This window comes from Zonotrichia albicollis, chromosome 1 (genome assembly GCF_047830755.1).
Source record: "Zonotrichia albicollis isolate bZonAlb1 chromosome 1, bZonAlb1.hap1, whole genome shotgun sequence".
Classification (NCBI taxonomy): Eukaryota; Metazoa; Chordata; class Aves; order Passeriformes; family Passerellidae; genus Zonotrichia; species Zonotrichia albicollis.
In genome coordinates, this window is record NC_133819.1 from 18,650,486 (window position 1) to 18,662,852 (window position 12,367).

Consider the following 12,367-nt stretch of genomic DNA (forward strand, 5'->3'; position numbering starts at 1 on the left):
CTGGCCCTTGATCAGATTTGCTATATTCTATGCCATCAAACTGTGAGCTGAAGTGATCACACAATGCTTATGATTTCAGCTCCTTTTTTTAGTAGGGTGAAAACATTTAGCAGCGTGGTGGGCTACACTTACACTCATCTGTTAAGCTTATTGGAGTTTAACTGAGATGCTTTACAAGTTTCAGGATGGGATGTGTCTTACGTGCAAAAATCCTGCTGATGCTGCCATCTGAACTAAAGACAACGATGGAGGGCATTCCTATATTCTTTCAAGGAGGCTATGTACTAACTCAGCAGTGAATTACTATATAGGTAGTGGCATGTTACAACCTCCCTGAGGTCTTCTGAGTCCCGAGGTAGTAATAGCTCATTAAAATGGTAGTTAATGAGTATAAAGGGATCATTATACCATCTCCTACATGACGGGTAGGGCTAAATCCTAACTAGCTCAGTAGAAAGTATTCTGAATAAAGAAGGAAAGAATTTGACAAATGCTGCTGCTAGTTCTTTATAAACCTAAATATTTAAAACAATGTTTTTGAAAAGCATACACAGAGAAATAATTTTTGAATAAATTAATACCTTTTTAGAAATGTCTTTTAGGGCTTTCAGAGGCATTAGTATTAGTATTTTTAATCTTTGATTAAAAATATGCAGCATTTTGCCACTCCTGATCAGTTGGGTTTGAAGTTAAGGTAAAATATTTTTTCTCTTTTTTTTATGACTGCTTACATTTGATATTTTTTTAAGATCACAGAATATTCTGAGTTGGAAGGGACCCTGAAGGATCAAGTCCAAATTTTAAATGAATGGCCCATAGCTCAGGATTTGTAGACCTTTTCTGTTTTATATGCCAAAAATAAATAATGAAACAATTTTGCCTTGTGGCAGGTGAGTGGCGTTCCCCAAATATGGTTTTATTCATGGAAAATAGAACCACCTCACACATGATGTGGTATCTTCTATTTTTTTTTTTTCATTTAACAATGGTTATTTTCTGGAAAAAGGTGCTAAGAATTTATTCAAACTGGACAATGTGGATTTTGCACCGTGAGATGAAAAACTACTTGATCTCAGTAAATTCTGCATGTCTTTTTTTAGACTCTAGAATGATAAACAAACAGATGAGGAACTGTGGACTCAGGTACACCTGGATCTCTCAGCTCAGGTTCAGTGGACAGAGCTATTGCTAAGTGTCCTTAACCTAAGAAAAATAACATTGCTTCTACAAAATGAGCCCTTCAGTAATATTATAGGAAAAGTAGGGTGGAAGCAAATATGAAATGTATTAAGTAAAAAAATATAAATATATTGTAAACATATATAATATATATAATATTTGGAGAGAGAAGCTCCTGCTTTCTGTCTTAAATGAATGAATTATGCCTGCTCTTCATGGATGTGGTTTACTACAGCAGCTCTACGCTATCCTAATTTATGTGGTTTTGTTGCAGCATTTGAGGATGTATTTATAATAACCCAGATACAGAATATTTTTAAAGGAACAGTTAAATTAATTTATTTTAAAAAAGTTTTACTTGTGGAAATTTCTGCTTGTTTTTCTTGTTCAGCTTAGTGCTTATTTTCATCTGACATTGTCAAGGAACCTTGCTTATCCTGTCTGTTCTGTATTACCATCTTTCAAGGTTAAAGCTGGTAATGGATGTAAAAGTATTCTAAACTCAAATGATATGGATGCCTTACTTGTGATCATCTGCTGCGGGATGGCTTTCTTAGTTTGGAGCAGCTGCTGTGTAACAGGACAAATAAGCCTAATGCCTAGTGGTGCAAATCATGGAGTGGGGTCCCATGGGTTTTCATAGCTAAGAAGTGTTTCCTGCCGCCCCTTTTTATTTGCCACTCCTTTCGAAGCCCTTTTAGGTTCTGTGAAATTTCATGGACTCTTCTGGCATGAACATCTGTCATCTTCAGTGTGACAAGAATATTGTCTTTCAGCTAGGACCTTTTAAACTACATAAACAGATGCAGTAAATCCAGTTGGAATATTTTCAGTGTAATTATTAAATTGATCATCAAAAGGGTATTTAAATTCTAAAATATAAGACTGTTAGTGACCTACTGTACCCTGCTGTGACAGAGCTGGTTAAATCGAAGTCCTGCCTGATAAATGTATGCAAGACTTGCTTGTGAGGGAGATTCAGCAGTCTGTTCCAGTGATATGCTGGTGTTGCTTATGGGATGTTTTCCTGGTACCTGACTTGAATCTTCCTGTGCTGCCAGCTGACTGATAGTGCTTAGCCCCGGGTAGATCAGACAAAGCAATAATGAAAGTTTTCCTTTAAAGCTACCTTTTGCATATTTAAATATGTTATTTCCTTGTGTCAGCTGCCTTTTCTGTAAGCTTAAGTCACTCCTGTTCTTTTGGCTTTTCTGAACAAGTCACTGTTCTATTCTTCTAGACCTCTTATTAGTAAGATTTCTTTGTTTATCATCTGAACATGTTCCTGGCTGTCTTTAATTGCATTGTTTGAACTGGGTGCAGCAATCTGCTGAGGTCTTACAATTGTTGTGTGACATGGCACGGCTGCTTGTTGCCATACTGCTCGTGTCACAGTGCTGTGCAGCACAGAAAGGCAGCATCGTGCCTCTGACTCACCCTTCATTTCTGCCTAACTGCTTTTTTCTATCCTGGGTTTTTGTCGTTGATGAATTCTGTCCAGATGTAGACCATTAGTCTTTCATTCAGGAAATAATGTCATATTTTTTAACAGCAATTCTCTGATTTGTCCAGATCTTTTAAAACTCTAGAACTCCGTTCTCTTTGACTGCATCATGTAGGTTTTTCGGGTTAGTGTTAACTACCCGGTTAATCATGATTCTGTAATTCACTTGCCAGTTAAAATACTGACTGTGAGCTTGGGACACAGGCTTCATAAAATCCTTTTTGATACACCTTTTCATTTTTTACTGTTAGGGCCTTTCAATATTTAAGGTGTGATTTATTTTTATTTTCTTTCCATTTTGTTTTGCGCTTGCAAGAGAAAGCTGTATGATACCCATGTTTTTGTTTAAAATAAGGTTGTACATTAAAAGCATTACTAAAATCAGTGTAGAAAAATGGTCACACTATTCTTTCCAAACTTATTTAACTCTGGTTTTAAAATGCTTCATGGAGTTGAGCAGCAATTACAAATATAAATTAGAGCATTGTATAAACATTAAGGGCTGCTGGGGACATAAGGTTTTTACACCTTTGTTTTTAAACTACTATGTGTATATATGTGAAAATGTGTATGATGGATGTATCTGGGTGTATGGGCATATATATTGGTGTCCTTCACTGCTGATAAGCTGAAGAAGTTGCTAATAAATAGTTAATGTTTATTCTATAAATTAACGCCTGTGGGGATTATTCACCTTGTGAGTGTTGTTGATGCATTAGATAATAGTATATTTTTGAAAACTTTTGTGTTGAAGATAATTGTGCTTTGTTTGCTTCTTGTATGGCATTGTGTTTTCATTCATACCTCCTATATCCTGTCCCTCAGATGCTCTTTCTTCATTTTTTGGCCATCAGAAGGAGGGTAATAAACACCTTTGATAAAAATAGGAAAAGTTTCAGCAATTGAAGTTGTAGACACAGAAGTGACAGTAACTGTTTAGGTGACACAGGAATTCGGTAATTCAAAGCTTAAACAATTTTAGGGGGGTTATTATTTATTTTTTAAATAGGTGTTTAGTTGTCATTAAGATCTTAGTGTGTAGTTGTTAGAAATCTCCCTGCAAATTCTACCCTTGAACTGAAATCAGGGAAGAGTTTTTTGGAAAGATGTCTACGTGTATCAGAGTATGGGTCAGTTCTAGTGCAAGGGTGTCATGAGAACAGGAATAGCAAAAGGAGGAAGAGGTAAAGGTGTGGTAGGGATGTAGCCTTGCTGATTTTCTAATTTTCTTTAATTCCTTACGCTAAGAAAAGAAGCTGGAAACGTTCTGAAGCAGAAATGTACCAAGAGCACGATATAAACAGTCAAATAGCAGCATATTTTTGGCATTACATCATGGGAAGGGTTGGAACTTGTCAGATGCAACACCCTAAAATCTTTGCTCATGCTCCACAGCAGTGAATGGGGAGTGCATGCAGCTGTCCTTGGGTCCAGTGTCACCTCTTGTCAATCAAGGGGCTGTGCTGTCTGAGAGCAAAGGCACTGGGCATGAAATGCACTGCAGGAGACACCACATTCTGCTTTCCCTGCCAACCTGGGCTGCAAAAGCAATAGTCTTTCTTTGCAGCAACTTAGTTCCTCTGAAAGTGTTGCAGGATCAGGAATTTTGTAGGTAATGTTTTTATGTGAGAGCTGTAGGCTGGAAATCTCAGATGTAATAGGCAGATTTTTAAGAGAACTCACTAGAAACAACTTTCTTTAGTCTATGAGGTATATGCACACATGTATATATAAATATACACAACTATCCATATTATAAAAATATGTAATACATGTAACTGTGTAAACAATAATTTCATGTACCAAATAGAATAAAAATAAATATGTACTAGTGTTCCTGGAAAAGCATGTGAAATAAATAAAGATTATCTACTAATTGCTTAATTTTGAGCTATCAGAATAGAAAACTAAATGCAAATAAAATACAGCAGTAGGAAGAATTTTTTATTAGTCAATACCGGCTTGAGTTTTCCTCAGTTGTCGTTTGGTAGCCTCTATCCATTGTGAATTTGAAGAATAATTCTAAAGCTGTTGAGAGTTGATGAGTGTTCTCTGCATCTCAGAGACAAAGTCTGTATTAAAATATATACTTATGGTTGTACATGACACTGTTCTCTTGGACAGTGTAATTTTTCCTAAGTAATCAGTTTCTGAAAAAATGCAGAAGGTAAAATAGTTGAAAGGAAGAAAAGAATTATATATAAATACTGTTGTTCAAGTTGGTGAAGAAAACCTAAGCCCATATAATTGTGCACATATGCTGAGGAGAGCACTTTTTTTGGTTTCTCAAGCATGAGGCAGCAGAATTTTCATTCATTTGGCATGCTAGGCTGAAAACAGAGTCTTCTTTCATTTGACACACTCCCCTGGAAACAAACATGCCAGTGAAGGGATTGTGCCAGTTATCAGAAGCTTACAGGAATACATTGTGCTGGTTTGTATTCATTTTCATTTCATGAATTGCTTTAAAACTTAGCAGAATAAAAAAGCATTAAAACACCTTTTTAGCATTATTTTTAGTTCCTATGTATTTCCCTGCTGTGCTGCCATTCAGTTTAAATCAATGGAATGTTGTGAGACACATGGCTGGGTTTGCAGCAGAGCACATCTCTCCTCCTCCCTGTGTATGCTCCGAGTATTCATCTGTAGACAAGCAGCAAATTTGAGTTTTACTCATTTTACATCCTTGGAAAAGATGAGTGTCTTAGAAAAAGTTCAGTAAAAATAAAGGGTAATTGAACAAAGGTTATGCAGCGAGAAATTTAAGCCAAAACTCAGCTGGTATCTATTAACTATGAAAGTTCACAGATAATGCTTGGTCTTCTGGGAGACACTTGTTTTCCTTTCCTAGAGTTATATTCTTCAGGATTGCCAGCAGGTCCTTCCCACCTCTGGAATTTTCTACAAGATTCTATTTCCCTTATAAATGTTTTTCCACATGCAGACTTGGCAAAATCAGGTGTACTTCTTGGAACTAATCTGGTCACGGGAGCTTAAATTAAGACCAGGTTGCAGTAAGTATGTGTGAAGTAAATCTGGGAGTGGTATTGAGGGTCTGTGTCAGCCTGTGCTAAAGCAAAGAGAGGGTAAAGAATGAGGAAAAAGGGGCTTGGCTGTGTGGTTTCCATCCTAAGAGTTACCTGGGGAGGGGCTGTGGAGTCTCAGCTGTGCTGTTCTGTCTCCGTGTGTTAATGAGGCACTAAGGAGGCAATCACCCACCCGAGTTCCTCGGTGCTGCCTAAGGAGTGAGGACAGTGGGTGTTCCATTGTTGACCTGCAGTCACGTTTGTTTGTTCTCTGACACTTAGGGATACTCATTTTCTGTGGACTTCACATGAAGACAAACAAATAGATAGTATCAGTGTTGACACAATGTTTAATAGATGGTGGTAGCTTCTGTCCAGTTATCTGTGCCTGCACGTTGGTGAGTTTTGTGGGACAGGCTGTACATCCTGCAGTTTGAAATCATAGCTGGAAAACGGGTGATTGTAAATTTACAAAGCGTACTTTGTTTCCTCCTGTTCTGCTTCAGCTTGTATGGCTGATGCTCACCAGAAGGAAAGTGGTGACTTATACCCTCTCTTCTACACAGAAGTACTGAATGAAATATTTTTATCAAAGAAACCCAATACATTTGAATTGCTCTAGAATGGAAAAAAAAAAAAAAAAGGAAAATTACAAAATCCACACACCAAAGCTTCGTAGGTTTGATTTATAGTTTGGGAAGGCTGAAAAAGGCCTCATGAAAGCTTGCCTGCGCTGATGTTGCTGACAAGTTCAGACTCGAAATACAGTCAGCTGGTGCTCTATACAGTTGTCACTTTTTGCCATATAGCTTCAGTAACATGGCTGTGGAAAATTCTACACAGTCATTCAGCAGCAGTGCAATGAAATAGATAGACTGATGCCATTTTCTTTTCATCCACTAACTAGTGATTGAACAAACTGCAAGTGAATAGAAATGTGATTTCTGACTGCATAGTTGGTTCTGGGACCATGAGCCTTCCATTGCTAATAAAGATGCTGCCAACCTATTTGAAGACATTGGCAGACATATTTAAAACCCAAGATGAATTGAGCACATTTAGTGCGTTAGAAGCAGTTGCTAAATTGTGAGTAACTAAGTCTTGTTGTATAACTGCATTGCACTCAAGGGAACAATTTAGGTTTTGAATTGTGTATGTTGGTAAGTGAAAACTATGTAGACATTGATTATTTTTTCCCCTTGACCTAATCACTGTTTGCCTATGGCAATATCTGATATGTTATGTGTTCACCAAGAATTGTCTTGGGAACACAATGAGGCTTTTTTTTAGCTTCATTAGTAATCATAGTTACATTAGGAATGGAAGCAATGGAGTAATATGCTTGTATTGTGTACTACACCAGTTGTTTGATTTATTGTAAAGGTGGACATGAACTCTGTGGGACTCTGAATTTGTATAGGCAGAGGAGGAGACCAGATTTAAAACTTTGTGCATCTTGAACAGGAATTTAATTTTAAAAGAATGGAAGACAAATGTGCATTTATATATTTTATTTTTTTTTTTTGTTGTGAAAAATTCCTTTCTGTGTTCCTACTTATATATTTGTAGTATGAGAGAACTTTCCTTGGTAATACTAGAGAATTTGGACATGATGCTGAGTAAAATGAAATTTAGTAATGTGTTTTTCATTGTCAGAATTCAACAAGCTGCCAAAAGTACATAATAAACAGGGAGAAGAATGTTTCTTCTTCTGTCCCACTCTTTGAATCTGACATGTGTTGCCCTTTAGACAAAAATGTGAAAGTCCAGGAGAAATCTTAGGAAATGTGTTTGACTTTTGACATTCTGTTGATTTATTTAAATGTTAATTTTGTTTCTATGCTAACATACTTGTTTGAAATATAAGGGATTATAAAAAAAAATGTACAAGATTTAACTTTTAAGTTCTGCCTAGAGGTCATGTAACTAGGCACATGGACACTCTGTTTGATGAAGTGTTGGGCATTAAAAAATGAACACTTGCATATTTCCACGCATAAGAAGCCATACTATGGCCTACCTAACTGTAGACTTGCAGTTTTGTATTTCTGAGAACCAATTGTAGCACAAAACAAAGAGATGTTCAACCTTGGAACTCTGATGGGACAATATTGCTTTGGAAGGATTTTATCAGGAAATGAGGTGGTACTCATGATGTTTGTATCCCCTGAGGGTGACAGTGGGACAGGCTTATTTCCAACAATTGGTGGCAAAACTTGCAAACCTGAAGCAGTGTTGGAGAAATCAGTGAATCAGCAGCACTTGCTGTCTGTGACATTATCAGCTCCTTCTGCTATTAAGGTTTTGCTTTTCCCTCTTTAAATAACTGAGATTGAGATTTCTCTAGCAAACAAAGCAACCTAACATGTTGGTTCTTTTAAACAAGCAAAACCTTAGTGTGGTCATGGCTTTCTCTAGTCTCTAGACTTGTGTTGTAATATGTAAAATAATGTCTTAGTCTGCAGAAAATACCAACTCTTAACTCTGTGTCTAAAAGCTTTAACTTTTATGGAAATGTTACTGAAGATGGCCAGCAGAGTCAGGTCTCTCAGAGCAGCTGACATCAATGTGGGAGGTGTTTCTTTTTTGGTTGGAAAGAATCATTCTTTATAACTTATTTAGAGTCACACACTGGTAGGAAGGAACTTCTGTAGAGATGAGTCTTTTCTCAGAAACCAATGATTTTTGTTCAGGGCGGGTTCTAGAGGATCAGGAACTCTGCCTGAAGATGCCTAACAGTACCTATAGGTAGCATTAATTGGCAAAATATTTCAAATGTACAATGGTCCTCTGTGTTGTGTTTGGGGATATTGTGGGGAATGGGTTAGCAGGCAGACTTACTGCTTTAGAAATTCATATGTGCCAGGTGCGATTAAATAATTGACAATAATATCCCATTATTTAATTTTTGTTGATATTATAATATGCTCTTCAACCCTTTAGAGTCTTAATTACAATAAGCTGATATGTTGATAAAGATCACTTGCATGGTTTAGATAAAACCATGGCCAGTAAAATATTTCCTGGTTTTTTATTTGCTATTGTAGTGTTTAAATAATTATATTTTGTTTGAAGAGAAGCCCGTGTTGTTCATGAAGTGGCTGACTGGGTTGGTAGATGAGGGGAAACAAAACAATCTCTACATTATTTCTGGTAACCAAGATGAAGCATCTGGTTTTGTAAGTTTATAAATTTGTAAGTTTATACATTTATTTCAACTTCTCAAGGTGAAACAACCTAAATATTTAAGCAACTTTATAATTTCAGAGTTGTCTTGGGATCTTTTGCTTTGCTTAAGCATTGAACAGATAAAATACCTTTTGTCTTGATCTCTTATACAAACTGCTCCCAAATAAAACTAAAATTTCAATTCTTCAGATACAACTGAAAACACTGTAACTTCTTTTTTGCTTGTTTGTTGTTTGAAGTAATTGGAAGAATATTGCAGAACAACCTTTAATATGTTTTATTAGGTTTTTAACTGATAAAGCATAATCATGAGTTGTTAATCATGGGTGCTCCAAAAATAGTACCCAGCTTATCTAAATGTGTGGTAGAGAAGGAATAAGTTGTAGTTTATCCAAAATACAAATCTAGAGGTACCCATTTGTCAAGGTTATCATAGTCTCAATCTCTAATTTATAAAATATATTTTTGCATCTCCTTTTCCCATGTATTTCATATAATTCTATTAAGTCCACATACCAAGAATTTAATATTTCTTTGAACTTAGAATAGATATTTAGTCATTGTCTCTTCCTTCCCCTTAGCTGAGAGTTAGAAATAAACCTATGAAACAATGGCAATATGAAAGAACTCATTGGCAGTAATCAAGCTGGGAGCAAGTTGCTTTTTGAGCAGAGGAATTCTGCTTCAATGTGCACATGCCTTAGAAATAGCTGTTGAAAATGGAAAAATTTAAAAAGGGATGTGTGGTATTTTCAGGAGAAATCTTCTTTAGTAGTAAAAATATTTTCCTTTGACAGAGACTACAGAAACTTCGATCCTTTATTGGGGGAAAATATGAACTTCCTTAAAGATATTTTCCATGCTGTATTTTCACAAATTCTGTATTTTCCCCTGCTTTTCTCCCTCACCTAGTTCAATCTTTTTCTATTATTCACTCTGGGCCCAAACTTGTACACAGCATTTTAATAGCCTTATGTTATAAAACCAAAATTAAAGTAATGATATATAATAAAAAGCCTAGCAGTCTAATTACAGTATTGCATTAATTATCTTATTTCACTTTGTTCTATGGCTAATTCAGGTCTGGGTTTTTAGTCCCTGCTTATACTGTAATTTTGAGAGAGAGAATATACTTAGGAATAAGAGAGATACTTAGGAATAGTATATATAAAATCAAGAAATACAAATTGTCAGATAAGCAGTTGATTTCTAAACTGTTGCCTTGGACATGTTAGCAGTAAAATGCAAGTAGTTCTGTTTAAATGTTGTGTTTTGTGTATCTTCTGGTGAGGATTACACCTATATGACAGAATACAGCTCTTGGTATCTTCATTTCTAGATATCTTTGCAGCATGTACTAAATAGCAGTCATTATTCAGAAATTTGCATTTTGCAGCTTAGTTGGTACATCATTTTGTGTTTAATTTTATTTTTTCTCCCAAAATGCGTGCAATTCTTATAATGGTTAAGGTATGGATTGATGTCAGTGCTACAGTATAGCTCCAAGACTGCAATTTAAAGCTACTTTAGAAAAATACAATTCTTTAGACATGGTGAAGCTGAAGTTGAATGGAAGTCCTATTAGGAGTGAATTGCATGTAAATATTAATAAGGGAAGAGTTCCTAGCAAGTCCTGAGTTTGGGAAATTGAGCATGATAATTTGCTGAAATTATGTCTGTCTTGAAGATATGCAGATGCAATAATTTTCAGTTTTCAGTTGAACTTTTAAATGGTGCAGAAGGTGCCCGGGCTAGGTTTGAAGCAAGGAAGTGTTTGCAAGTATTGGCAAATGTCGTTGTAATGGATGCAGGGTAATGAAAGGAGTTAAGATGAAAGATGGATTGGACTGAATGGCTGTTAAGTCATTTAGGCTGGGCTGGTTGCAGGTTTGGTTGTTAGATGTCTCAAATTACATTGCCTTAGTTCCTACACTTGGTTGGCTGCCTACAGATCTTGAAACAGTTCAGGGAATTGTTTTCTCACAATTTGCTTTGTTTTCCTCTTTTTCAGGATGCTTCATCCGCAGACATTCGGAAAGCGTATCGAAAGCTTTCTCTGATTCTGCACCCAGACAAGAATAAAGATGAAAATGCAGAAATACAGTTTAGGCAAGTAAGTAAAATGTGTGGAAATGAAACTTCTAGGGGAAAATAGAATTTTTATGTCGATGTTGTTTTAGTAAGAGCAGTGGTATACCTTTGAAATTAGTAAGTTAAACATTGAATTACAGTTTTGCTGATGTAGCTAGACTACAACCAAGTACACTTTTTTGGAATTAACTTGTTCAATAACTTGTATTTCATATTTACCTATATATTAAAAATAATTTGAACATAATGCTTATACACTTAGGAGGTAAATATGTTCTACACTTCCAAAAGCAGTGGGGAAAATTTCTGATCAGTTCTTAACACAGGTCCTAGATAGGCATAATTTAATGAAAAGAATTAATTTTAGTTATTTTTGAATATTTGTGGAGTGAAATAACATGACTTTGTAATTAGCTCTACCTTTAAAAATATACCTTGGGCTGAACTCAGCTTACTTGATTTTAGTAAGATCTTCAGGATCTTCTAACTGAGACAAGGCTTAGTTTGACAGATGTGAGGATGGGGAGAAACTCTTGTATAAGAGTTGCTTGTTTCTGTCTGATGACATTTGTATATGAATATACTTTTGCACACTGAGTTTGCCTCTTAGTGGTGTAGGGAAAAGTGAAAACTAGCCAAGACCATTTGTTGGCAAATGTAAAAATGATACTACTGTTCAAAATTTGTAAATTCAGTCATAAAGTAAAATCTTTCTGTGTTTTCTTTTTTGGTGTGGTGTTTGTTTGTTTTAGTTGGTGGCCATCTATGAGGTTTTAAAGGATGAAGAAAGGAGGGAGAGGTGAGTTAAATTGCACAGGTTTTTAAGTAAAGCATTCATACCAGTGCTATATTCAAGCTCTATTTGACTTCGTTGTAACACTTCAGATTATTCTTTTGCATAATTTCAGTTAGTAAAATCTATGCAATTGTTTAATTAAAGATTGAATCTGGCTTTAATGGCAAAATGGTGATTTTGCATGACATACTGGTTTTTCTCCTTTAAAATTAGTACTTGAAAACTTTGAAAGCTAGCTGTTATTTCAAGCAATTTTAAAAAATACTTAACAGCCATATCAGCTTTTTTGCTCTGTTGTCAATTTTTAAAAACTACTATTAAAAAATATTGGCCATTTATTCAAATGTCAGTAATCCCTCCCTGTATCAGTAAAAGGCTTGTTGCCTGATATTTAGGGATTATTTCCTTTGTATGTTGTCTTCAGCATTGTTTTCTGTTGCTTAGTTCATAGTGGTTTTTTTTTTTCTTTCAGATGTAATAGTGGAAGCTTTTAAATATTTTTAAATAAATGCTAGTTGTCCTTGCTGGTTCAGGAGCTGTTCCAGCACTACCTGAAGGGTAGGATAAAGAAGTGGAAACCTG

General features: G+C 35.6%; 1 protein-coding gene across 1 annotated transcript in view; it reads left to right on the plus strand.

Annotated features, from left to right (window-relative positions):
* DNAJC1 (DnaJ heat shock protein family (Hsp40) member C1) overlaps positions 1-12,367 on the plus strand; it is a 106,839-nt gene that overhangs the window by 26,716 nt on the left and 67,756 nt on the right. The window contains exons 2-3 of the mRNA XM_005480465.4: positions 10,910-11,011; positions 11,742-11,788. Coding sequence (XP_005480522.2) covers positions 10,910-11,011; positions 11,742-11,788 — 149 coding nt within the window. The remainder of the gene's footprint in view (positions 1-10,909; positions 11,012-11,741; positions 11,789-12,367) is intronic.